Source organism: Aptenodytes patagonicus, chromosome 12, assembly GCF_965638725.1.
Source record: "Aptenodytes patagonicus chromosome 12, bAptPat1.pri.cur, whole genome shotgun sequence".
Lineage (NCBI taxonomy): Eukaryota > Metazoa > Chordata > Aves > Sphenisciformes > Spheniscidae > Aptenodytes > Aptenodytes patagonicus.
Window position 1 is genome coordinate 8,015,991 of NC_134960.1, and position 27,809 is coordinate 8,043,799.

Below are 27,809 nucleotides of genomic sequence, written 5' to 3' on the forward strand. Positions count from 1 at the left end.
GCCTCATAGGTTAACGGTGTGCGGGAAAAATCAACGAGAAAGGTGATGGTGGGGGGTTCATTTTTTCCTCCTTCGGGCTCTCTGTTGTCTGTTGCTCTGAAATCCTTCCTTCCAAGGCACGTTTGCAGGGTACGACCCTCTTTGTTATCCTAATGAGCCGGGCTGTAGAGGCTGGTCTGTTCAGCTCCTGGACCCAGGGGTGAGAGCCCAGGTTGGGGAGCGATGGATCAGAGGCAGAGGAGTTTAAGCCCTTTCTCTAGAGGAGTTTGCCACCTACTGATTTGCAGGTTCCTTCTACCTCCTGCCAAGAGAAGTTGAAGGGGGAAAGCCAGGAATTTAGGGGTAGGTGGGAATTACCCTTAGAGACCCCGGCCAGGACACCGGCGGGGAATAGCCGGGGCGAGGGGGGGGGATGCGGTACCCAGCTGTTGAGCTCCAATTGGGAGAAGGCGAATGAGCTGGGTGGAAGCGCCTGGTGTGTGCGTGTGTGTGTTGTGTGTGGCGGGGGAGGGATGTGGATGAGGAGCGGGCTCTCTTTCTTTCTCACGGGGCTCAGTTAATCCTGCTGCCAGGCGGTGTTAAGCAGCAGTCTCGGCGCTGGATTCCGAGCGAGGGAGACGCGCAACCCTGAAGGCGCAGCGGAGGGGAGGCAAGAGAGGCGGCTAAAGAGAGCAGAGCGGGGGAAAAATCAAATCTATGCTTGGAACTGGGCTTCTTTTTCGCCAATGCAAAAAGGAATATGCAGCACATTTTTGCCTTCTTCTGCACCAGTTTCCTAGGGGCGGTGTTAGGGGCCAATTTCCCCAACAATATCCAGATAGGTGAGTGCAGAGCTCGGGGCCGTTTGCGAGTGACGTTCCCCGGCTAGTGGGTAGGGGTGGAGAGGGGGCGGTGGGGGAAAACTGACCCGTTCATTTGCTTGCAAAGACAAAATGTGTGTGTGTGTGTGTGTGTATGTACGTGAGAGAGAGCGAGGGGATGAACTGCGAGGGCTGGATTTGTGTGTTCGTACCAGCTTTACAAGAGCAGAGATGTATCAATTTGGCTTTGGGGGAGGGGAGGATTGGGAATAAATGCCTGCACACACACCAACACAGAGGGAGAAAAGTGCCTCTGAAATGGAGGAAGCACGAAAAAAATATCTGTTTCTTGCTCTGAGAAACGCCTGGGCTGCCATTGTGCATTGCTGCATTTGCAAAATCAGCGGTTGCATTATACATTTTTGTGAGGATGCTCTCATCTGTAGGTAACTGGGACGAGAGGTAACAAACAGGCGCTCTCTGTTGTTGTTGCTAAAGAATAAGGGCAGAGCTATTGGAGGAAGATTTTGCATTGAAGTCTCTTTTCATTTCTTGCTACTTGCTTCCCCTGCGCACCAGCAGTGCCTGTTTGATTCCTTTCTCCCTTCCTGTAACTTCTCAGTGCTTCTCTCCCTCCCTCCCCAGGTTTATTATTACTTTCCCATTGATCTTTATTGATGATGGTTTGTAACCTAGCCCCAAATTCTCTTCCCTTGCCTGCCGGTTTTCTCTTCCTCCTCCCTTCTCTTTACAATGCCAATCAATTGCTAATCCACCAAGTTCAGGCAACTCCTGCCTGAGTCCAGCTGCACAGTCGGTGCTTTTATTGCTGTTGATGCTGCATCCGTGTCTCCCTTCCTTCCTGCCTTCCCTTTACCCCAAATTTATGCAACATCCCAGACTTTCTCCCTTTCAACAAACACATATAATAGCTTAACTCCGCTATGAGCATCTTATTCCTCTGACACCCATGATTAGGCTGGGGGGTGGGAGGAACGGTGGAGGGGGGGATATTCATGTACAAATAGTCCTTTCCACACAACAAGGAGATGCCCTCTGTACTGAAGATGTGCAAAGTGCCGTTGATAGCAGGTCCTTGCACACTAGTTTCTTCCCCAAGCCATCTGCCTTGGAGGGTGGGCATTGATACTTTCTGCTTCTTTATTTTAATTCTACCTTGTTGCTAAGTGCTTTGTTTCCCTACTCGTAAAATGCCAATAACAGTGCTCCCTTTAAATGCATATAGATTACAAGACAGTCGGAATTCAATAGCATCTTTCTGGAGGCTGTGGAGGGATCTGCCGCAAGCCAAGTTTCCTGCCAGGGGAGCAGCAGGAAACTTTTCCTAGGGTCGGGTTATCGCAGCACTTTTTTCCAGGTCTATGGCAGGGAGAAAGGCTCTGAGCCTGGGTCCAGGCTGGTCCCAGTTCCTATCCTATTTATATCATCCTGTGGTTCTGGGCTTGTCTGTACTTCTTCTCAGATCGGTCCCTTTTGAGGGTCAAGCTTTTGATTTCCTGCCCTCTTTGAGTTTGGCCACTGTCACCTGTTAAATTTAGGCGTTTTCCATACAGCAAACTTCCAGTAGCAGCAGTTGTTTGGCCACGGGTCCGACGTCGCTCTGGCTCTCACAGCCCTGTCCCCATTCACCCAGCGCTGCGCCTGTCAGGCCAGGCTCAGCCAGTCTGCCCCATACCCCGGAGTCCCATACTGTGGGGGAAGCCCTGCACCCCTTCTGGAGCAAACCTCTCCTCTTAGTCAGCAGGGTTTAAACTGAGCCTAATTACAAGTGAGGGGGGGAGGAAGAGAGACTCTTATTCCTCTTTTATAAAGGTAACATTGACAGCGCTTCCATTTCTCTTCCTTAAAGTTATGGGGGGTGAGGAGATTGAGCCAAACCCTGTGGTTCATCCCGACCCCGCAGGCTGCCGGGCCCAGGGATGCATCAGGGCTCCTATATGTGATCCAGGCGTTACATAATGCACGGGCTGGAAAGGTTTTCTGCTCCCAGCCTGTCTGCAGCAGGCACAAAACCCCCCAGGTCTTGCGTGCTGGAGGGTTTCTGAGTGTAGAGGCACTCCCTGGGCTGGGGAGCTGTAGCCTCTGCTCGCAGGAATATTTTGGACTGAAGAGGTTGCTAATACGGATGTGCTTAAGACCTTTCTTCTTGTTCTGTTTTTTTTCCCCAGGGGGGTTATTTCCTAATCAACAGTCCCAGGAACATGCGGCTTTTAGGTTTGCATTGTCTCAGCTCACAGAACCCCCTAAGCTCCTTCCCCAGATCGACATTGTGAACATTAGCGACAGCTTTGAAATGACATACACCTGTAAGTAGTGACGTTTGCTGTGCTTTCTCTCACTTTGTTTTCTTTATTCGTGAATGGTGTGGGGGGGTGTGTGTCTGACATATGGGACATCTTGCTCCAAACATGCAACTTGCCTTTAAGGTCCATGCAAGAAAACCCCAAACACACAGGCAAAGGATTTCTGAATCATTTTGGTTTGTGCTAAGACATAGGGGTGAGGTAGTGCTGCAGTTATTCAGCAAGTCTTGCATGTTCTCTTTCATTGCTTCCAAAGTGGTATAAAACCCCCAACAATTCATTTCCTCTTGTTTCTCTAACCTCTGCCCGACTCATTATGTTGAAGTTTCATTCCCATATTTCCTATAGCTGTGATGTACAACAAAGTCACCCCTTTCCACCCACAGGGTGCATGGAAGTCTCTGTTTAGTGTGAACAACTTCTTCTTCAGTCCCAGTTTAGCCATCTGTCCTTGTAATTTAAGAAAGACGTAGCAGAATCCAGCAGCTTGGTGCAAGTGGAGTCCAGATCCACAATAAGGGGCATGCCTAATAATGACAGAAAGGTAAGAGAATTCTAGTGTCAAGAACCAGTGAAATTATTGGCTCTAAAAACAAGTATTAAAGACTGAATTCGCACCGCAGAGTTGGTCCTAGCGTGTATCTGCACCTTGCTAAAGCACAGCACATTAGCTGTGCTGTTCTTGTTATATGATATAGTTGGGAAAAGAAAAAAAATGGCTTGCCAGGTAATGCCAAGATTAGCAGCGACAAATAAGACCAGGAGGGAACCAGAGGAAAACAAAAACCATAACACAGCCCTGTGGTTGCACTGGGGGCTGTTGCAGCATTTGCTTCCCTTGGAGCGAGTAGCCCAGTGCTGTGCATGAGGGGCTCGTGCCACCGGGATGCGATGCACAAAGAATTTCTTGGTTTGACCTGGTGTCAGACACTGCTTTCACTCTGTGAGCCTGTGTGTGTGTATGAGGACTGTCAGGAGGGACTGGAGGAACTCTTCCCTTTGTAGAGCCTGTTGGGTTGTTGTTGGCTCACATCTGTAGTACCCTTTTGATTCACCAAAACATCCTCTCTGCAGTTTAGTCATGTGGAGAGTGGGGTAGAGGTGGACACAAACTGTTCTCTCCACTAAGAAATACACAGAAGGGAAAAATGCTTTCCTGCAAAAAGAACCAGAAATGTACAGGAGGAGAATTAATAAGGCTCTTTGAAGGGGAAAAAAAAAAAAGTAAGTTGTGATTTTTTCTGTTGGAGGGTTTGCAAATACAAGATTGCAGGAATTTCCTGGCCAGTATAACTTAGGAGAGAGAAGTAACAATTTGGCCACACTTTCACTGGAGTGTCTAATGACATATCTAAAGATTTTCTGTTTTCCTTAATATCCCTCTATTTGCCAACTACAAGGTTTCCGTCAAGGAAGAGCAACTATTTTAGCTCAAGCCAATGGCACTTCCTTGGCAGGAAAACTAGACAAATAGAAGAAAAAAGACAGACCTTGTATCTATCAAGGGAAAGTGTCGCCCACCTGGGGCAGAGTTGCTGACTGTGGCTGGGGATGAGCTATTTCAGTGCTGATAGCAGGAAGAAAGCAGAAACTGCAAGAATATCACTAGAATAAATTCTCCATCTGCGCATAGTTTTCCCTCCCTCCCTATGCCTGCCACTAATGATTTTGTTTACAGCATTAATGTTGATAGCAAGACCATGATACTAGTTATGCTTCAGAAATCTGTCATTAGTACCACAGGGGCGGGGGTGGTCTCACAAAAGCTGAATGGAAGCAAGACAGCCTCCCAAAGGATGTTATATTTGAGCTCTATGTAGGGCACATTGTCCTAGATCAGACCAGCAAAGCATTCCGCACAGTCCAACTTCACTTGTCCTCATTTTTCTTTTCTTATAATTAAAAACTTCCTAAGTTCTTCCAGACTATGGAAGGCAGCATTTGTTTTGTAAGCACAAAAGAAGGTGTTATTCCATGTGCCCTAGAGAAAAAAAACCCAACCCAAAAAAACCCAGGCTGTTGGGAGACCTGGTTTTAGTACTCTAGGGCTGGAGTGAAACTTTTGCCAGGAATTATCTCCTTCCTCATCTTCCAGCAAATTCCCTTCCAGGTTGCTAAGACTTGATATCAGCAGAAAGATCTGTTTATTTACAGAGAATAAAAACCCTGCCCACGCAGTGGTCTTTATCTTCTGAGAAAAGACTGGCCACGCTACCAGTTAAAAGTACCAGTTTTTGTTCCCATGGAGATAGAGAACGGAGTGTTTCCTTGTCATTGGCATTACCTGTTTCTCTGATGGTTAAGCCAAGGGTGTTTGGACTCTGTTAAACCTGGTGCTGCCCCTATCAGGGTCTCCTACAGGACATCTGAGGAAGACTAGTAGGTCCCAGCCCCATGGCAAGTCCTGCCTCGTGCTAGGATCCGGCCTCGTGTGCTAAATGTAGTCCTTATAGCAAGCGCCTGAAGCAGCATCATTCAAAATACAGAATATCTATTAAGAATCATTGGTGACGGCAGAAGCAAAAAACCTCGTTGGGCAGCTTGCGGGGCAATGCTGAAGTGGCGGGATGAACTGCAGCAAAATGACAGCACCCTGTCTAAGGAGATCATATGCAAAATGTATCTCAGCATCAACTGTGACACTGCCTACCTCTGCCTGACATATATCTGCTTACCAGTTAGGATGAGCAAGCTTTGGTGTGACGGTGGGTGAATTTACAGTATGAGATGCACCCATTTGTGCACAGGTGACAGCGATAGGGAGCCGTTAATGATGTGCTAGTGATGATCGTACATTGGTTACAATAATATCCATGAAAGTGATAAATCTGTAAAATACCAGGAGGCTGCTGTTGTCGCTGGGCTGTCGCTGTGACAGCCCAGCAATAACTTTCGTATTTCTGGTGCTTCCAGTTGTGGACTTCTTATCATCACACAGTGATTGTGAATACCTCTGTGTGGGGCAGCGTCCACCTACGTGTCCTGTGGTCCCTGTGCATAACAGGTCAGTAGCTTACGATTTTAAGCAAACCATAATCATTAAGAAAGCAAAAGTAGATAGTAGATACAACATGCGGTAACCTCGTATTTCATGTGTGTGGTTGATGCCAATGTTGTTGCAACACTGAAACACAGGCACATTTCAATAACTGAAATATCTTCCTGAATTCATTCCATCCCACAGAATAGATGGTAATGAACAGGCTCTGTGTTTGCAGCTGGATGCGTGGTGTGGCTTACTGGTATGAAAATACACACCTGCTGCTTTGAGGGTTCTTAACTAAAGGTTAGGAGACTTTATATTTTTGTGCCATTTGTTCGAAGGCCAAGGCAATTGTTAGGGGGAAGATGAATTTAGAGTCCTTCCTTCAGCAGAAGTATATAGCAGTGCCAGGTGACTATAAAGGGTAAAATGATGGTGTGGCGTAGCTGAAAGGTTTGCCTAGTGACGTAGCAGAGCAAAACCCTTCTGATCAGCTTTAAAGACATGTTCACAGGTTCTGTCTTCAGCCATGTTTGGAAAAGAGCTTTATGGCCTCAACACAGTTGCTAGCAAACTCTGCCTTGCTGGGTTTTGCTGTGACTGACTGCGCTCAGGGCAGACCTAACACGGCAGGGGATGGTGCAGGTCAGAGCTGAGAGGTGTGAGAAGAGGGGTGCTCTGTGCCAGATGCAAGGGCACAGGAGGGCTGAAGCTTAGGAGAGAGCTGCAGATTCCTATCCCTGGGAGGTCCACAGTGGACACAAGCACCGTGTCCTGTTGGCAGCGAAGGGATGAGAGGCTGCTTACTTGAGACAACCAGTGCCGGGAACAGTTTTCTCTTATTCTTTGTCTCAGCCTCCATTCGTGCACACGTAATGCACATCCCCATCCTGTGCATAGCCCGGCTCCTCGGGGGGATATGAGTTACTTCAGCCCCAGCTCCTTAGCTTTATTTAATTTGTGGTGCAGAGACTCCTGCTTTCGGCCTCTGGCTGGAGTCCCCAGGTGAGCCCCGGCAGTGTCAGGCAGACGGTGGTGGTTGCTCTCGCTGCCCGGGGAAGACGATGGCTCAGCGACAGATTTCCCTGGCAGTGACCTGGGGGACATGCCCTGTTGAGTGGTGCTCGCAGGAGGAGAGGCACCAGCTTGGTAAATCTGTCCCTGCAAAACTCAGGCCACTTTGCAGGGATGACTAGCGGCTAAAAAATCTCCGTTCAGCACTGAGCCCTATAGCTTAGCTGGTGCAGCGATCGGCTTGTGTGCGTGCTTAGGAGTTGCGCTACTGAGAAGGGACATTCAGGAGCTGCACACCTGAAACACAGAGGTCTGCACAGGACAGCAGCAGGATTTTGCAGTTGCAAGAAAACTTGGAAAGAGGTTGAAAAACAATGAATTATTTATCCCTCTCCTTCCATGTGTGCGCAGCTACAGTTACTGTGGGGTCCTCATAGGGTTGCGGGTGCTGCTATAATATCAACAGTTGAATCTGTTCTGCATATTAGAAAATGAACATGTAGCTTGGAGTCTGTTCGTATTTTATGAAGGCCTCCCAGCACCAATTAGAGAGGGATTTGTAGTGATCAGTCACTCTGTGCTTATGTTCTTATCAATAGCAGCAAGCTTAGATCCAGATCAGCTATAAAATGAAGTATTTCTTTTTCTTCTTCTTCTTGGATACTTACGTATATAGATAGAGTATTTCTGGAGATTGCTTTTTATCTCTTCTATTATCTCTCAGAGACAGGAAGGAATAGGCAAACATTTGAATGTACTCAAACAAGGATCTAAATTTGGCTTAATTAAACAATTATTGCATGTTGAATTTAAAGGAAGCTTCTTTGTTGACAAACATAGGATGGTCGCCATTTCTTGGAAAGGTGTTGCTGTAATTATTTCAGCAGCAATCAATTAAAATGCAGTTTTTATAATTAAACTTCCACAATCTAAATAAGCCCAGCCCTGTAATAGTATGTAATTGTTGTGGTGTTGGTAGACTTGTTTTTATTTTCACAGTGTCAGAAATCTCATGTAAATGCTTTGGGATTTTTTTTCCCTGCAGAGCTGAGGATGCTAGCTATGAGTATTTAATGTGAGTTAAGCCAACAGAAACATGGATTTAATGATAAGATGCAGTCTGATTAATACGACATAGGTTCTACAAGGAAATACATCTCCTTAGATTTTGTAATAGGAAAAGATGTGATGCAGGCAGATGAATCACAGAGCATCAATTCACGTTAGATCAAATTGAGGTTAAGGATGCTCAATTTCTGGCAGGGATGGGCTGTGGCTTTCTAGTAATTGCATGTTTGTTTAGTGAGATGCCAGCACCTTACAGAGTTAGGTCCAGCCCTAAGGAGGGGTGAAGGGTGAAATCCTGCCAAACAGGAGGGAGCGGGTCCTGGGGGTGACACCAGCCTCCTGCGTCCAAGGTCTCTGCAGGGGGTCTGGGGTGGGCACCAGGTGCTCGGCAGTCGCAGCCGCCGCTGAAGAAGGTGGGAGCTTGTCCCATATGCTCTCCCCGAGAAGGAAAAGCATTTAAAACATGAGTGCCGAGCTGTTTCCTCAGCTACGGCTGCCAGGACAGGGCGGGCTGTCTGTCTGCCTTCATGGATCTGGGCACGGAGAGCCTTGGGTGAATGTAGGCCAATATCATCAGCGGGGACGTTGATGGGGCTCTGCTGTCATTTGGCAAAGGCAGCCCTGCCGAGAGTCTGGCAGCGCACATCAGGCATCAGGAACGGGTTTCCCCCAGTCTTGTGTGTCCATTTCTCTCCAAAGGGCATGGGGGCACTTATTTTTTGCATGGCTGTTTTTGTGTTTAATTTTTTATCCTGGGCTGTGGGAGTGGTGCCTGGGGAGAAAAGCTGATACGACACAATTAGGAAAAATCAGAGGAGGAATAAGGGGAATTTCACACCTGCAAATCTATCTGTTCATCTGGAAAGGATCCCAAATACTCATTGGTGACAAGCAAAAAAGAGAGTGAAGAAGTAAAATTTGGGTTCTGCAGCAGGCAGAGAAGGAATTTGAGAAACAGTGAGCAGCAGAGGCCAGACCTGTCCATTGTGTGACAGTCGCAGTTTTCACTCACAGCTTATCCTTTCTTCTCTAAAAATAAAGCTTTTTCATGTGAATAGGGATCCTACTAAGCCAGGAAACACACAGGCTTTATTTTTTGGCATATTAGCAAGGCGAGAGTAGAAATCTTCATGTGGCTGCAAGGAAGGCAGCATGGGGAAGCTCTCTGTTCCTTTCCAAAACTCTAGTGGGAATTTTAGATATATACGTTTACATTTCCCTTAATAGGGTTAAGGCCCCAAAGGCAACAGCTCTCTGCCAGTAGAAATGGAAACAGTCCCGGTTAGCTTCAGTAACACGTGGAGCTCAGAACAAACACAAAATCAACATGCTCCTTAAAGAGGCAATAAGTCAGGGAGACTTTAATATTTTGCAGATCCAAATTCTCTGGGGTGCGGTATTAACACAAGTCTGAAGACAAAGATGCATTTATTTCAACTGCATTCCTTTAAAGAGAGATGGGTTTTTACTTCTCTGCCTTTAGTTGTGTAGAACTGAAACAGGGTAACGTTTTTCCCAGTGAAAATTGCTGTCTGGTAGAGCATGCGATGTCCTTTGGGAGGTTACATGGACTCTTGAATAAGTCAGGTATTAGGCAAGATGCAGAAGAAGGGCCAAACCGAGCCATTAGCAATCCACCATCATGCCAGCAAAAAAACATTTCAAAATAATACCGAATGATTAGAATAATAACAGCATGCTATCTGGCAGAAACTGTTCCCTGCTCACCTGCTGAACTGATCGCTCATTAGCTTACACAGTAACGAGCCTCTAGTTGATTTTCTCATGCTGCCCTTTAGCAGCCAGACCCACTTGCTCCCTCTGGGACATTCTTAAAAAAAAAAAAAATCACACCACAACAGAACAAAAAACGCCAGCAATGTTATTCTTTTTATTAATGTATATCAGTTATTTTCCCTATTCTCTGCAAACCACACCCTTGCCAACCCTCATCCAGGGTTTTGCAGTTCGGGAGGCAACGTGCTTATGCGTCGCAGGACTGATTGATCCCTTGAGGAAGTAGCAGTGAGAGGCAATGAAAAGGCGAGTAACAGCTACAAATTGCCATATCTTGGCTTCTTCAAGAGGGTCTTTTCAGTCTTTGATTTTATTTGTTTTTGACAGAGTGGAGGAGTGCAAAAGAAAACAACTGATGTCTAAGATTGAGATGTAACATAAAACTGATGGCAGGATTCTCATGTGGGTATAGCATACGTGTCTACGTCTCTCTATATGCTATAGAAGTCTTGGCTTTGATTTAATAAGCGAGGTCCTGTAACTATGCTGATGGAGATGAAGTGGGAGGGAGATGAAAGGTTGGTTGAGGGTTGGAGGGTCAGAGGAAAGATACAGAAGCCCCTGTAGGTAAGCTGGATGCAGCGTGGAAGGATCTCACATAAAAGGGAGGTCTATTTCTCACCTCCCCGCCCTCCCAAACACTTGGCTTTGATCTTTGCTAGCAGTAAGCTTCAACAAGCAAAAGACATCAGTGACTACACTGATTTAGATGTGGTTTTTCTCCCGCTGGCCTGCTGATATCCCCTGAGTGCCCTGAGCCTTGTTAGCTTTCCTTCCACGTAGCACCCACACACCATCCGTGAGAAAGAGGATGCTTTCTGGCAGGTGAGAGCAGAAAAAATTACTAGCAAGCATGGGAGCTTGTGGGGAGAGCACAGGCGAGCAAAGTCCAACAGAGAGCACACAGGGGCGGAGGATGGAGAAATGCTGGGTCAGGAGCAGCACTTGGAGACCCGGTGTGGGAAAGGGTACAGACAGCAGCTCTAGAGGGACTGTGGACATGCCATAGCTGGAGTTGTCCCTTGTCTCTCTTTCCAGCCCTTAGCTAAGCCAGGGGAGGTTTTGCTTTCAAAGGGCTCTGCCTCCTTCTGCCCAAATATGAGCTGGAGCCTGCTGGTGTCTCCCATCCGGCCAGCACCGTAGCTCAGCTCACTCCTGGCCTCCCTCTTCCTTGCTGCAACTGCTGCAGCACCAAACCTCAGTGTTTAAGGCAGGGAATCCTCTGCATGGGGTGGTTATTGCAAACTGCCAGCGTATTTAACGCAGCCTGCATCCCTCTTGCTGTTGTGACAGTCCCAACATGCCACTGTGCTTTCCCCTCTGTCAGCCTTGTGCAGCAGGGCGCCTTGCGTCCTTATTGCATGATAAGTACGTGCCATTTATACATGGCTTATTACATGATGCACGTGAGCTGGTGGCCGTGTGTTGGTTCTGAGATGGGACCGTTTGGCCAGGGAAAAGGGAGACAACAAATGCTGAGATGTAGGCCACGGTGGGGTGAAGGTTAGCTGGAAAGGAGGCTCTTGTCGGAGCACACGTGGCAGGGGAGGCTTGGGGGTGACCACCTGATCGGTGTCTAGCAGGGGCCCAGATCAGCAGGGAAATGGGGGCAGGTCTACGCTGCCAGCACTGTGTCTGCAAAGGGCTGAAGCAGCCAGCAGAGCCACAGCTGAGAAAGAGGCCTGGCCTGCAGGGAGTTCAGGAGAAATGTCTTTGTGCGGAAGGTGATTAATGTCTTTAATGAACTACCAAAGGAAGTAATAGAAAGCCAAACCACATACGGCTGCAGTGGGGGAAGGGGCTGAGGGGACGTTGCTGTTGCAGGCAAGGACAAGGAAGCAAGCTGCGGCACAGCCCATGCAATGATGCCGTTTCCAGTTCACTGTCCCAGAAAAACAGTCGGGCACAGCAGCTGTCCCTAGTCCGTCCTGAGCAAAGGTAGAGCTGAGTGCATTTCACAGCTTTAATCTGAATTAATTCGGTCTTCTAGCCTGTCCTGGTTCTGGGGTCTTTTCTGCTCAGCTCGTTATGGCTGTGCCAACCAAAACCCACTGTCTGCAGCTTTGAGGTGTGGGGATGGTAATCTGGGAGTCCCCATGCTCCTCTCCTGTGGGGACAGCAAAGGGAGAAGCTCTGGGGAGAGCGGAGCCTAGCTAGAGGCTGGGACCTGGATTAGCCTAGGCTGACAGGCGTTAAGAGTCATCACTTGTTTGGGAACCCGCAAGAAATGTGTGGATGAAGTCAGGCAGATTTCTAACATTGAGTCATCTATATCATAACATCCTCCACCTTAGCAGCCTCATGTGCCAGACTCAGCAGAGACCTCGAAGGGAGCAGATACCAGCACCTCTCCTGAACCCGCAGAGCCCCACGCGGTCACGGGGCTTGCAAGAGGTCGTCCATTCGCAGTCACACGAGACTAGAAAATCAGCTCTTCGTGTTCCCAGACATGCCCTCATCTAAGCTACTCATCAAGGTTACCTCTGTAATCAGCAGAGAGCTCTCCAGTGAGCAGTCCTTTTGAACTGTTTTAGACACCCATCTTAGTACAGGAGGAATCGCCCTCCAGAGGTGCCTGCCTATCTCCCTTGTTGATATGGGAAGCCAAGGTGACAAACTTGGCTTAGCTTACCGTGAGACCTTGAGAGGTAGGTGAGATGAAGCCTACCCCAAAGTGTCTGCAGCTGTATTATGTCCTTCTGCTAATTCCTCAGTACTCTGCTGAAGGTGATACCTCAGGGGTACCAAACATGTTCCTGCTCTCCCTGCGAGCAGCCTGTAAAGGCTTTGATAAAAGTAGGCATCACCTTGCAAACAGGCAGTTTGCGGTTGTACTATTCTGATGTATTGCTAAGAAGTGAAGAAAACATATGTTCATGGCATCGAAACTGCTCTTCTCAGGTTTACCTTCTGTATTTTGGTACAGTACTGCAGTGGCCCCTCAAGGGCAGGGGCCTGCCGTTGTCCTGAGACGTGCTCTCAATCTCTTGACCTCTTCTATTTCTCACTTTCCACGGGCTCGTTGCTGGCAGTAGTGTTTGCAGTGCTCTAACGACGATGCCTGTGTTTGCTTTTGCTGTCTTTACTTTAAGCAGATCTCTTTCTCCCTCTTTCTGTCGATACGCTCCTGGCTGATACTGCCTTTCCCTAGGAGTAGGCTCCGGGGGATCATAGAGTTGGTATCATCAGGGGACGAATACGTTCAGATGCTAACTGTAGCATTTTCAAAATAGCACCCAGGGATTTGACTGAGCAATCCCCACTAGCTCTAATGGAAAAAGCACAGCTAAGCCCTGTGTGGCACTGGAACAATCAATCTTTTGGAGTTTTTTTGAAAAAAAGCTATTTGCCCCCCCAAAAAAAGTCATTTCTAAAGTAGCATCCTTCAGCAGCTGAGCCAAATCAGACCCAAAACCCTGGATCAAAACACAGCTGAAAATCCTAGGGATACTCTGAATCCCACCCTGCTCTGGTCCTGAGTTCTGATTGCCATTTCACAGCAATCTCAGAGGAGTTTGATAGCAATGTGCATTCAGGCTTCCTGTTTCAAGCCTATCTCAGGAAGGAAAGTGAAAGTGTGAATCCAAACTAGCAACTCCAGCAGGGCAACTTTAAAAACAAAAGAAAAAAAATAGATCATCCCCCTTGGCTCCCAGGGCTGTGCAGTTGAAAACTAGAGCAGTGTTGTGGAGGCTGGGGGTGGAGGGGATGGGGGTCGAGATGACTGAGGTACAGCAGCATCCTCTGGTGGGACTGTGGGAGCCTTTGGCGAAGGTGTGTTTGTCTCGGTGCTGTCTGCATTAATCGAGCTGTGCGGGGGCTGCAGCTGAAGGAATGAGGTGCGTTGCTGTAGGACTACAGGCGCTCATGCTATAGGATGGTTCGTGTCCAGAGCTGCAAGAAGTGTTGTAGACATGTAGTGTGCAGGGGTGAGATTTGCAGTGTTTTTCCTGGCTATCCTTGCCTGCAGTCAATGCAGCGAATTATTCACTTTCAACAACAGCAAATTTACATCAAAAAAAGGGTCCATCAAAAGCAAATTGCACTTGACAGTCTCCCTTTAGCCACAGGAGAGCAGCAAGCAGACAGGCGCAGAATGCTGCCTTCCCATCCCTTGCTGTCTGTGTGTTCTGTGGTTTTGGCATTGCGAAAATGGGAAGCAGCTGTAAGCCCTTTGGATCACAAATGGATCTGGGAGTCTGCTACCTCTGCGAACAGTTCATTTATTATCAGGGAGCAGACAGTTTCCTCTGAGCCAGTACAATTTATCATTTCTTAAAGATGCTGTGCGAGATTGAAAGAATTTGCTTTAAGAGTTGGCTGGCAGGCTAGCAATGAGTCCATCTTTGGGAAGAAATCACCTTCCTCACTGGGATTTCTTTTTCCTAGCTTCAACTGGAGCAGTCCATTGGTCCCACTGCCCAGGGACGTGCAGTAGATGCACTCTCCCCTCTGAAAAGTCCAAGAGCATCCCTGCTCTGAAAAATTCCTTAAGAGAAATGAGGGCCCTTTGCTTCTTTCTCTGTGCCCAAAATACTGATGGAGGGAGGGTTAAGAGACTATTCCAGCCCCCTTGCATGAAACCCATATATGCAACTCCAGGCAGGTTAAGTCTACCACATACAGTATCCCACCCACAATCAGCACCCGCTGCTGCCTGGCCTGGATTTCATGTTGTTTCAGCACAGTGCCGCTTCCTCTGCTCTCCATGTGCCTCACCCACGTCAGCCCGTTTGCTCCCCCGAAGTGTGGGGTTACACAGTGGGAAAAGGGCTGTGGGGCCACGCTGTAGCCCCAAACAAGTCCCTGCACCTGGAGACCTGCAGTCAAAGCATCTCTGCAAAAGAGCGCTTCCCCATCACTTCACTCGATGCACCAGGCAAGGGTCCAGGTGAGGTCCCACAGGGACCCCTGTGCAGATGTTGAGTGGTCTGATGGGGGCACTCTAAATCCAAACCTCCTTGTAAGGAGTATTTGCTATAGAGAGCAGTGAGGTGATGAAAGCCCATGTTAATTATGCTCCTTGCAGCAGCTATGAGCTCACACCAGTGTTTTTGGCTGCTATTACCTCCTGGCTGCTTAAAATCCCAGGCTCCCAACGTGCTTCAAGGGAATTTGCTGTCAGAGTCAGCAGAAGACATGGTAAGATGTGCTGGTGTGTGTGGCAGCCTTGGACTGGAGATGGGGTGCCCCCAGGTGATGGGGCACTGTGACCCTCTGCAGCTATTTTTCTCAGTTTTCGTGTTTGATGGTTGATGTGGTTTAACCTTTCTTCCTGTAATTTGTGCTCATGAATTATTCCAAGCGAAGCCAGCATTTGTCTTAATTTTGGTTTGGTTTTTATACATCTTTTCAGTGTGTAGGGAAATCAGGGCTTACATGTACTTGGTTCTGCACCATCAGTTTCCTGGATTGCAGATCAAGCCATTTCTAAAGCAGGTTCACTTGATCCAAAGGCACTCGAGAGGATTTTGTAAGTCTGTGATCCCATCGCTGCTGTCTTTACCTTTCCTGCAGGTTTTGCCCAGCAACGCTGTGCTCCACCCTGATTTTCGCTCGTTCTTCCCTGCAGCAGGATTTTCCTCTTGGCTGTTCTGCTCCTGTCTGTGCCTGTAACTATTGCAAGCCCCGTGCTTAAGATGTCATGACCATCTCATGGCTGTCATGGTTCCTGCTGTTCACCTGTTGCATCTCCCTGTTGTCATGAGTTTAGTAAGCTCTCACAGCAGTGTTTCACCATTGTATTTGTTTACCAAATATTTGGGGTCCTGATTGCTAGCTTAGGCCTGTAAGTACCAAAAATCAGCTCTTTAAAGGCATTTCAATGTTTACTGATTCCTCCAGGAGCATCAGTACCTAAATGTGATATAGTGCGTTCTAAGTGATACTAAGTGTCCCTGTGGGTCTGGTTCGAGCGTTGCACAAACAGGATTAATGGATTTTTATTTTTGTTTTATCCAAACCTTTTTTTTTTTTATATGAAAGAACAAGCCAAAAGCAGGATTATAGCTCCATGATTTTTTTTCATGGAAGGTGTGCACTTCTGCTCTTCTGTTCTGTGGTGATGCTGCTGTCTGCTGCAGAACAGGCTCTAACAGCAGCTAGGCTGTGATGCACAGTAGGACAGGATTGCTCCCATGGTCCGCTCTCCTCCTGCCCATGCATGGATGAGCCAGGGGCACTCACCCCATCTCTGGCTATTTCTGGCTCTGCTACACCTTGGGCGGACAAGGGGAAAGGATAGTATCGGGTGCTCCCGGCCTGGCTGTGCTGTGGTGGAGGGTGCAGAGCTTGCATTGCTGCGCTCAGCTCCTCCTCTCTGGCTTGGTTTGGCACAGCGCTGTAGGATACCTCTTGTGGGAGCTGATCCCCTTCTCCAGATCCTCATGTCTCCCAGAGAGAGATCTTGCCTCGGGATCAAGCATTGGTCTCGCACCTTGTTTTGTGGTTTGTCAGAGGAATCTCCTGCCAAGATCAGATGACTGAGGAGCTCTAATGGCTTCTTTGTGGCATTTCTTTTCTCAAGAACTGAGAGGAAAAAAACGTGCAAGGGGATACACTAAGACATCAATGGTAAAAAAGAAAAAAAAAATCTTGAAAAGGGTGTCTTGAGAAAAAAAGAAAGAGAATTGAGTTTTAGGCAAGTTGCAGAATCAGGGACAGATGATAAATGGGAGCTGAAGGCTTGTGGCAAGTGCATTAGAGGCAGCCTCTAACTTGTTCCTTAAATCAACATTTGTTGCAGTTTGGCCCCATCCACAGACAGCAGCTAAAGCGTGTGGTGAAATGCCTCCTCTGATCCTGTGTCCCATCGCTCTAACCGTGGGGCTTTGCAATTAGTGAAGGCACCAGCATGAAAATGGACAAAGTCTGAGGTCCCGAAAGAGCAGCACCTGATGCATTGGGCCATGTAGGTTTTTCTGCAAGGAATGAAAGACTAATCACTTTTCAGACATGTCCTAAAGTTAACGGAGACTTTGACTTCAAGCCTCAAATGATCTACCTGTGGCCTTGAGACCTTGGCTGTGTCAGTAGCTTTCCTTTCTCTTGTGTGTGAGAGTGTATTTGAAGGGTGGCTTTAGGGGGAAGTTACATCTTAAGGGTTTTTTGGATACTCTCCGTCACTGCCAGGGTTGATAAATAAGTGGAGAGACATGAGTGAGCACTTGCCTATGGGAGAGGACATGGCTTTGCATATCTGGCCAGTGCCACATTGGCCTTATTTTCTTGCTCAGGCTCATGTTTATAGTCCTTGCTCTTCCTGATGAATCTGGCCCCCATTCAGGAGGGTCCATAGATCCCTGGCAACTGGGGACGGCCATCTGGCTGGTACCCAGAGCTCTCCCGTGTCTGCTGGCACATGAGCAGCAGGGGATGACGTCTGGGAAGTGATGGGGGAATTACTCCCCTTCTCCTGGAAGCGCCAGGCAGCATATGGGTAAAGGCCATATAGGTGCTTGAGTGGGTGAACAGAGACTACCTTTGCACGCAGGATCCTCGGGAATGTTTTCCCCCAAGCAGACTTTGCCACGGAGAAGCCTGGCAAAGTGGAAGTGCCAAGGGGCCATGCTGAGTGGCTGCAGTCCATATTATTAGTCATCTGTTCTCCCATTGCTGTTATGACAACAGGAAAATGTCCTTCACGTCGGCAGCGTAGGCTCGTTCATCTCCACTCCCCAAGTGAAGAGCATGATTCACTTGCTTGTCTCAATCTTCGTCTTCCTCCCCAAATGTGGCACCGGGGTTCGGCCCGTATGGCCGGCCAGCTTGGTTGACATTCTTCGCACCACACTGCCTTGCCAGAGATGGGACAAGCGTAGTGCTGGGGATGAACGCTGACATTACTAAGCCACTTCAGAAGGGGAGGGACTGAACCAGCTCTCCTCCTGCCCTGCTGCCCGCAGGGAAGCATTTAATCTCTCCATGGGGAAGAAATTCATGGAGATGCATTTAAAATACTAACCCCTGCACGGAGGAGGATGGCTTCTCTTGATTTCGCTTTTGTGTAGCACCAGGCGGCCTCGCAGTGGGTGAAGCTTTTCCATTCAGCTCAGCCAATGTGCCCTTAATTTTCTTTTTTGGTCTTCAAGGCCTGAAGAAAGATTATCGATAACTCTCAATTGTGCGAAGCCTTTCTTCTGTAGACAAACTTCCTTAGGAAAAAAAAGGTTAAAGGCTGTGGATCCTCTGCTGGTCTGAGCCAAGTTTGACACCCCACTAGAATTAGGTCTTCATTAGATAAAAAGCTAGTGGGCAAGTGGCTTGCTCCCTCTGCATGTCTTGCAAGCTTCCTCTCTACTCCATGTAAGGAAGGCAGTTTGGGGGCACTTCCCTCCCATGATTACTCAAAGTGTTTAACTGGTTGTAAGTGGAAAACCCACCAGGCCTTTGAGGAGTCTGTCCAGTCCCTGGGAGGACCATGAGCCATTCTTGACCCAGACAGAGTTAAGAAGATCTCTTCATGCCCACATTAAAGCAACCAAAAATCAATTCCTTTGGGCTTACTTCTCCCAAGTCAGGACCTTCCATAGCCAAAAGACTAGATGCAGCCCAATACAAGTTTCCCAGCAGACATAAGGTCTGGAGGCATTGCAAATGAGAAGAAATGTATGTTCTGTTTTGTTTTCCCTGCTGTGATTTAGTAGCAGTGATTGCGGTGAGGCCTGAAGTTTTTCAGTCTGGGCTTGGCAGAGAAAAGGAGAAAATGTCTAACTACTGCAAGAATTATAATTATTGTTAAGCATTTCCATGGTGCTATCAAACTATGAAGTGAATTCTGGGAGGGCTGTAAATAAATGCTTTCTCCCAGGATGTCCCCAGGTTGGACTCTGGCACATGCAGTTGCACTTCCCAGAGTGACTCCCTTCTGAGTTGCAATCAATAACAAAAATAACTACAGGGACAGTCAAATGCACTGAAAAGTCAATATGCCTGATAGGATACCCTCATCATCCCTATATGGGAAAGCAGCCACTTACTGCCTATAAAACTTTTTATTTTCTGAGGATATTAGAGGTTGCTGTGTAGGGGGGGCATTAGCCTTATTTAAACGCCCAAAACATTTATTGAGGACATGCTTCTTCTATATTCTTTCATGATAGGATGCCCCAAATCCAGTGACACTAATTAGCTACTTAAACTTTTTCTTTTTTTTTTTCTCCTCCCTAGCTATGGCCAAATCTCTCTGGATTTAGCAGCACAGCAAAGATTTAACAGAAAGTTTTAATGGGAAAAGCGTGTGAGAGGAGAAATCATAGGATAAGATTCTGTGCCTGTTAACTGATGGCATTTATAAATTATAGCTGGGAGATGTCATATCAGTAGAAATGGAAAACAGCTTAGTGGATTATAAAAATACCCTCTATAAACCATTTTAATGCCTATTTTTTTTAAATCTCTTATGGTAGGTGTCATAAAAATGAATTCTAGCAGAAAGGATAAAAATTTTCCCTCAGTAAACTGGCTAGCTGGTGATTAGAGGCTGTCAGGGAGAACAAACTCTTGATTAGGCTGAGGTGCTGAAGTTTGGCTGAAGACAGCAGGCTCCTGTTTCTAGGGAGGTGAGTTTGCTTGTGGGTGAAGCAGATCCAAACCCGCAGAGCAAATATCACTACAGCAAAATGCCCTCCCATCCCAATGCAGCTTCTCTCAGCCAGGAGGAGAGAAAGGCTGAGGAGCGAGTGGTGGGGTCAGAGTTGTGGGGCAGGGGCTACATCAGGGGCTGTTTTGGGGCAGAATGTGAAGAGAAATCGTGGAGGGACAGCAGCGCAGCAGGGAAGAACAAGGGTTGCTGGAAACTGCAGCTGTGGATGCAAGATAGGACGGTGAAAAAAGATGCTTGTGGGATGTCTTGGAAGGAGCCATGAGGTGGTGATGGACAGAAAGATGCGTTCTGATGTCTACCAGGCTGCAGTGATTCTGGTTCCACCACTTTCTCAAGTATCGAGTACATTTGAAATTAAATTTGAGAGAGAGCGAGAGCTGTAGCTCTGGTCTGCCCTACGAAACAGATATTTCAGTTGCCCAGTGGCCAGTGTTTGCTGGAGCGTGCTATTTCAGAGAGGTTGCTACTCCAGGTTTCCTTGCTCACTTCTCTGTGGCCCCTGGGCACTTTCTGTCCCTTCCTGTGCCTCATTTTGAAAAGCACAGCCAACGCTCAGTTCTGGGTTAAGATATTTAAGGATGCAATGTTTTGCAGTACCTTTCCAAGCTGCTTGCATAGAAAAGGGTAAATGACCTACCTCTCCCTGTCCTTTCACAGTCTAGTTCCCGGGATGCATTCAAAGGCGCCTATTCTCTCGCTACCTTTGAAGGCTTTGTGTCAGTTCTCCCCGTAGATCCTTGTACAGTAGGCCTCTTTTGTGTCCTACCCATATTATTTTTTCCAAAAGAAGAAGTCTGCATGTGGGATAGGAATGGTATTAACTTTCCCGACGTGAACTCGCAGCAGAACTGCATTTGCAGTGTGTCATTGGGCTGTGTCAGGCTATTTCCACAGGGAGGCAAGATCTAGCGTATGGACTCCAGCTGAGCACCTTATAGCACCTTATTGCAGGAAAGGCAATTTACCAAATCAAATTGCACAATATAAGATGTCGAGCAGCCTACTTCTGGGTCCTGTTCTCTGCAAGGGACTTCGTTGTGACATGACCTAAAGAGATGAGTAACAGCCTTCAAATTGAAAGCTTATGAAAAAATCTCATGCAGAATAATCCAAAGGCAACCTGCACCCAAGTTCCCCAAGCTCCAGTTGGGTTGGGAGTGTGTTTTCAGTCACAGAGAGATGAGCTGTCTTGCCTCTAGGCCTTTTCTGTTCTCTTATATAAATCAACCAAGAGCCTGACTATAAAAGGAACTGGAGGAAAAAAGTGGGATTTCTCTGGTCCCTTTCCTTCCTTTCCCATCACCTTTTTCCTGCAGATGGCACAGGTGTGAGTCTTTTCATCTGTCCACCTTGCATCAAAAGAACTCAGAAGGGAAGAGATCTTAAGAACACTTGATTCACATATAGGTTTTAGTGGGGAAAATCAAAAGGAAGAAAAGGTGGGAGAGGTCTTCTGATTACAAAGCTTTCTTATTTAAGACTGGGGGTATTATTCAGAGATAGTACTGGCGTAGTGACTTTTACAATTTTATTGTGTCACAGCATTTGGGGTTTTCGCTAGCAACCTGTTTTCTGTAGTCAGGTTATGCTTTGGGAGACCATTTTCATTTTCACAGTGAGTTTCCAGCCCAGCTTTCTTGGAGGCATGAGCAGACTGTACCCTAAACCTTTACAAACCAGACAGCAAATAAGTAGATTATGCAATTTATTAGCACCGTTAAGCCCATCAGGTGTTTATTAAAAATCAGAGCCACTGGTTTTGTCAGGTAGTATTGCTGTGCCCATGTAATACCCCAGCAGAGGAGCTCAGAGCAGAGGAGAAGCAGCTGCTGATTAGGCTTTCAGAACCCCTTTTGGCTTGTCACCACACAGTAATAGCAATAAACACCCGTAGTCTCTTTACTTCCAAACTAATATACCCAATACCCACTGCTGCATGCATTCTGTACTTACTGCCACATTTTTGTCAGTGGAAGTATATGCAGTGGGTTGCAAAGTAATTCTTTGCATATATCCACAGGTGCTTACCCAGCCAAATGAGAATCCCTTTACTACCTACTTATGGGAAGGGTTCCAAAACAGTCCTCTGGGCTATCCATTTTGGAGGACTGGAAAAAGAAAACAAAGCTATATTGTCTGGAATTTGGGTAGGAGTTTTGTTGTTGGTTTTTGGGGTGTGTTTTTTTTTTTCCTGCTGGGTACCTACAAGAGGTATGGCACCAGGTTTCACCACATATTCACATTGTATGTTAGCATGCAGCAATATTACAAGAGGTTCTCCAGTGTGGGGAACAGGCATGGGCAGAGAGTTGATTCATCAGGAGATTTCAGCAAAATGGCAGCATGGGATCTGAGGTCCCATCGGATGCAGTATTTGTTTACATTGATGAATCTGGTCCTTGCTCCTTTGTCATAACCATACACAAGGATTATTGCTGTTATTATTCAAGCTTGTCTTACCTGTTATACACCTCTGAAACAAAACTGGGGAAAATTAAATAGTGAAACTACATGGCTGGTGGCAGAGAAACTAATTCCCTTTGTTTTTCAGACATTTCATTTGAACAACTGTCTTAGAAAAGCTCTCCCACAGGACAGCTCCATCATGTGAAATTCCCAAGGGATCTGACACGTCAAATGAATAGTCCATCTGCTAATTATATGGCAGCTGGCTGATTGTATTTCTTGCTGGTAGGAGAAATCTTTTGGGTAGAAGATGGAAAAATCTCACCTAGATGAGGAAGGAGATTTTGCAGGTGTGAGTGCAAATGTCCATCCATCTCTCTCAACAAACAGAACAAACCACTGACAGTTACTTTTGCTGAGGATCTTTCAAAGGCATCATTGCACCATGCCCTGTGGGGAGAGCTTGCCTTGAGTTCACCCATATGAGCAGGAAAGCTGAAAGGAAAGTTAGCAGCAATAGGGATGTTAATAAGTACCGAGGTCCTAGCAGAGGAGTTACATGCAGAGTATAATTGGTGGAGGGAAAGCCCTGAGGCGTTTGTATAATGTCAGTCGGTTGTGAGTCCTGGCCTTCATCCCTGGGACAGACATAGACCAGCGCACTTTAATCTGACTTACAGCTTTATTGCTATCATTGCTACCAGCCGTAGAGCCACTGTACATTTGGGTCCTTGTGTACATTGTCTTTTCTTGCCTATGCATTATTCTAGCATGGAATTTGGCCGTTTCTGTAGAAATCTCTTTCTGGGTTGGAGTGGGTTCCTGTGCAGACAGCTTGGCTATCATGACTACACTAGCACACAGTGAGTCCAGGCACTGGGGTACAGCAGGCTCAAGGGCACGTACTTGGTTATCAGTGGAGTGTGCACATGTACTTGTCCCAAAGATGCCCAAGCTCTGTTAATGTACCTAAACCCTGAGCAGCACCATGTGCTGCCATTCAAGTCCTGAGCATCCCTTTGCATATGCTGGTGCAGTTCAGTGTGATCTTGCAGTTCTGACTCCAAAGGAAGGACAAAAGCAAGTAATCAAAAAAAGATAAAATTCTCCTTGTTGAGGCTTCCCGTGTAGTGGCCTCCAGTTTGATTTATGCTTTAGTGTTTTGGGTTTTTTAATATTCCATGGACAGTCTTCTGTCTGTCTCCCACTTAGAAACATGTTCCCCGTAAGTTCTCCAGCAGAAACGATGTCTGCTGGAGTCTGCAGACAGCCTGAAAAAAAAGAAGAGCTCTCAGAAACATGATCCACATCCTATTCCTCCCTCTCCCCACACACTCGTCACTGTATCTTCTCCCAGTGGAGCAATGCTGAAGCCTAAGATACCGCTTTAAATATCAGTCATTTAACTACTAGTTATTTTAGCAAATAAGAGTGGGACTGTCTCCCTGGGGTTGACTGAAAATTGTTAAAGGAGGGGAAAAAAGGCAAGAAAGAAAATAAAAGGAGAAGAGAGAGAGAAAAGAACAGAAAGGACAAAGGGAAGCACCAGGCAGAAAGACTCGTGATGCCAGGATCTGAGAGAAACAGAGTCAGAGGAAGGCGTCCCAGTAACATGAATGGGCTGTTCCCCACCGAGGGGTTCAGGGGACAATAATGAGCCCTTTGTGATGTACCTAAATTACCCAGTCTCATCCTCAAGGCTGTATTCTGACTTGGGTCTCTGATTCTCCTGCTGGTGTCGGCAGCAGCTCTGCCACTGTCTGTACTTTGCCGGTCCAGTGCCAGCCCGTTGGTTTGGAAGGAGGCATCAGGGGTAAAGGGAACCTTTCTCTGAGATGGAGGGATGCTCCTGTGTTTGGGAGATGGCAAAAGAGCTGCTAATTAATGCTATGAGAAGGATGGGAATCCGCTTTCTTTTTGACTCATATCTTGCTCCACATCCCCTTCTCCCTTCATGTTCCCAAGTCCAATTAACCCTTGGTGGAACAGAAATGAGGCTGATATTTACTTATTGCCTGGAACAATTGGGAGGTTTTCTCTTGGAGAATCACTTTAGCTCCATGTGTTGGCAATGCAAAAGTTTCCTCTACGTGTAGATAACATTCAGGGTGTATTAATATGCTGTCATCTGGTTGTTCTCATAAGTTGTGTTTATTACATTCCCTGAGGCTCTGGTTCTTCTGGCATGGAGGGTTGTATGAGTTTTAAATCTGGAGTCTGTCCATGCATGACTTTGAAATTGACTTTGGAGAACATTTGAGGAAGGAAAAAGCAATTCTCAAGTCAGAAGAGCAGTGTTGATACTGGCAGAGAACCCCACAGAACAGAGAATCCCTCCCAGAAAGCCTTGGTCTCATCCAGAATTAATCAGGATAGTCCTTTGAAAGTGTGCATCGAATGTGGATATCCTCAGTTACATCAGCTAATAGTCAGGCCCAGAGCCCTTAATGGCATTACTCCAAGTAACCAAGAACAGAATTGGCCCCCTGCCTAGGGATCCCAAACCTGACCACAGGCAGTCATCGGGAATAGTGTGTTTTTCTGAGGATAAACATGGAAAACCCATGGGGGCGGGGGGGGGGAACCAAACAACAAAAAACAAAAACCAAATGCCCCAAATCACTGGAAAATAGTGACTAGATTATTATCTTTAAGATATCTATATTTAGTTATATTTTAAAAGGCACACCAAAATCATAACTATACAGAAGATAAAGCCAATGTCTGCATTTTCTGTGAATAGTCCATTTACAATGATAAACTGTCTCCTGTTAATGCTGCATCTGCTTGTCATTCTTAGCATGGATGAGGGAGGGCAGTAAAAGTGAATTTCTGCATGAAGTCCATGTAATATCCATTAGAAAAAACAAAGCCTGACAATTAAGCATAGCAGCCTCTCAAGAGCTTAATCATCATTTAAACTAAGCACAAAAGGAGGAAACCAAACCTTTTGTAAAAGTTTGAGCCTTTTTTTAAGAAATGAGCCAGAGCAGACTCACTACTTTGTCTGGTTCAAGGTTGTTCTCTGTAGATGAGAGCAAACTATTGCAACAATCAGACAAGAAGATATTTCACATCGTTGTCCATCAGGATTTTGGCTTTCTGTGTGCTTCTCCAATATCTTTTAAAAACTAATTATTTTCTCCCAGAAATAATGAAAGGCCCATTTACATGCTGTTGTAGAAGATCAGATTTAAAAGGAGGCTCAAGTTTGCTCTAAGATTTGCACCTTATTTTTAATACTGTATTTGTATTCATAAAAAACACATTGAATGTAGCTGGTAATGAATTAACCCTTACCCCTTCATGCAATTTTGTCCATCAGGTTTGAGCACGCAGAGCATATTTGTAGAGAAATATCTGAAAATCCCATGCTGTGTTACATAAATGCCAAGTGATGAAAATATTTTTTGGTGGTTTTACTAGCTATTAGCTATAGAGGAGGCACCTCTTTTGAATATAACATAGGAACACAAAAGCCATTACACTGGGCCCAACCAAAGATTGAGCTACCCAGTGTGCTGTCTCTGATAATTGGGCATAGCAGACACTTAAAGGAAGAGTATAAAAGATACCGCCTCCTGGTTTGATGCTATCAATAACGTAAAGTTTCCTCTGCTGGAGTTTGCATCCAGAGTACCTTGTTTAATAGCTGGCATTGCAGTGACCCCCCGAATATTTCTAATCTCAAAGCTAATTTATACTGAGGCTCATCTGGCACAGAGTTCCAGGACTTATTGCTGTACCGCTTGTACCTCTTTTGTTTTAAACCCACTGCCTGATCACTTCTGTGTGTTCCCCTTAATCTTGGCTTATTAAGAAATAAGGAACATGGATTATTATTATTCACCTTATTCACCTTTCCAAACCATTCCTGATTTCATGGGTCTCTATCAACCCCCTGGCAGTCATCTCTTTTTTAGGCTGCACAGTCCTAGCGTCCTTAGTGTCCATATGCCTCAAGTCATCCATGATCCTGAATGTTGTTTTAACCTTTTTGATGCCTTTTCACATTCTACAGTATCCACCAGGACATGGGCAAGGGTTTTATCCACTCTTTTGCCCTTTCACAGGATGGAAACTCTCTGTCCTTACACCTTGCGGGGCTTGCTGTGTACTACAAGTTGCTTGTGGTCCTGATTTTGATTAGTGCACAATTTGTAGCTCCAAGATCTGATCAAATGGGTATGTAAACGGAGACAGATGCCTCTTGTGGCACCTGTAATAGACTGTTTCAGCCATTAGATCTGGAGAAATCATTTTTCCAAGGTCTCCTCTCCGGGGGGAGAACTGTTGCATTATTCATGGCCGCTATTTCCACTGTAAAGTCTTGTCTCATGATTACAGCCTGCCACAATTTCCCCCCTCGGCTCCCTCCCCCAATTCTTTTGCACTTTTATGTTTCTTGTTCCTTTGCAAAGCTAAAGGTGTGTCTCTTTGAAGTCTTCGGAGAGGACGTATTCTGTCATGACAAGAACATGGAGCACCAACAGACTCTCGGTGCGTCTCATGAATGAGGCAGTACTCCCCTTTCTGCATATGCATTTCATCCCATCAGCAATGGAGCTGATTTTACTTGCACGTTAAAAGAAAAGAAAAGTACATCCACCTATCTCTGCTCACTGATAGCCAAAGGGAGCGATTTGGTAGCTAGTTTGAATACCTTGTATCACAGTAGTCTATTGCTTCAAATTTTATGCCATAGGGGAGTAATTCAGATAGCCTGGACCAACTTCATCCTGGATGTAACAAGAATAAGAACTTTATAAGTCTCCTTGGATTGCCTTAGCCCCTTGCATGATTTCTTAGTAAGTAATAGTTTTAGAAAATAGTAGGAATGACAAAATATGCCCCTAATGGGAGAGCATTATGTTTTCCATGTCTTTGTTACACATAACTTCCATGTGTATTTAAATGAGTAGCATCAGCATAGAGCCAAAAGATATTATGTAGAAAAATAAGTGTTTGGGGAGTATCTGATGAATAAAAATACGAATCATTTGTAATATCTGACCTTGCAAATATTTAAGCACAAAACTATTTTCGTAACCTTGCTCAAGCCATTTCTGTACCAGGGGCTGTGGGATGTTAGGTACAAGACCATCTTTTCTCTGTGGCAGCATCCCAAGCCATCCTTCCAATCTTTTCTCAGTTCTGTCACTAATAATGAGACAAATTCAGACATTAATAGAGAGAGAAACCAGTATTACAGGAATGAGAAGGGATCGAGAACTAATTTTCCATTTCTATAATGATTTTGATTCTGACATTTCCAGAAACATATGGCCCCATGTTCTGTGAGCAGTTTAAGATGTGCTGTCCCTCTGCCTTGCTTCCCAGAACGCGCAGTCCCCCCCACACATGCTTACACCGACGTGCGATGACGCCCAGCGTTGCACTTCAGTCTGTCAGCAGCGGGAAGGCAGGATCTGTGTACCCCATCCTCTCTAGGTCCCTCTGAAGTTCAGTCCCTGTTGCTTCAGGAACAGGAGCTTATGGAGACACACCTCCGTGTGGCTTAAACTATCTGCTTTAGAGGAGGCAGATTAAGTAGAAAACTAGCCAGCAGCCCCTAGTTCATGGTTTCAAACCCTGAGTTCAAGCCAGAGCTCAGGTACCCAAAAAACTCTTCCTCTGGTGTTGTGGGCAGCTCTGCAGCCTGCACAGGGCTATGAGCTGCCACCTCTGCAGCTGCCAGCCGGCTGGGAATTTGAAGAGATTTCAGTGAAAACCTTCCTTTTCCATTTTCCCTCATTTGCAATATGTCACATAGGGCTGTGTAGCTGAAAGGATGGTAAGGGCAGGGGTTTATA

The 27,809-nt window shown here is 46.3% G+C and overlaps 1 protein-coding gene across 3 annotated transcripts in view; it reads left to right on the forward strand.

The window, feature by feature from the left end:
* Positions 1 to 528: 528 nt before the first annotated feature.
* The window catches only part of GRIA1 (glutamate ionotropic receptor AMPA type subunit 1), a 139,768-nt gene continuing 112,487 nt past the window's right edge, over positions 529 to 27,809 (forward strand). For all 3 annotated transcript variants that reach the window (XM_076350031.1, XM_076350030.1, XM_076350032.1), the window contains exons 1-2: positions 529 to 821; positions 2,990 to 3,127. In XM_076350031.1, the coding sequence (XP_076206146.1) occupies positions 740 to 821; positions 2,990 to 3,127 (220 nt within the window). In that variant the 5' untranslated portion in view covers positions 529 to 739. The remainder of the gene's footprint in view (positions 822 to 2,989; positions 3,128 to 27,809) is intronic.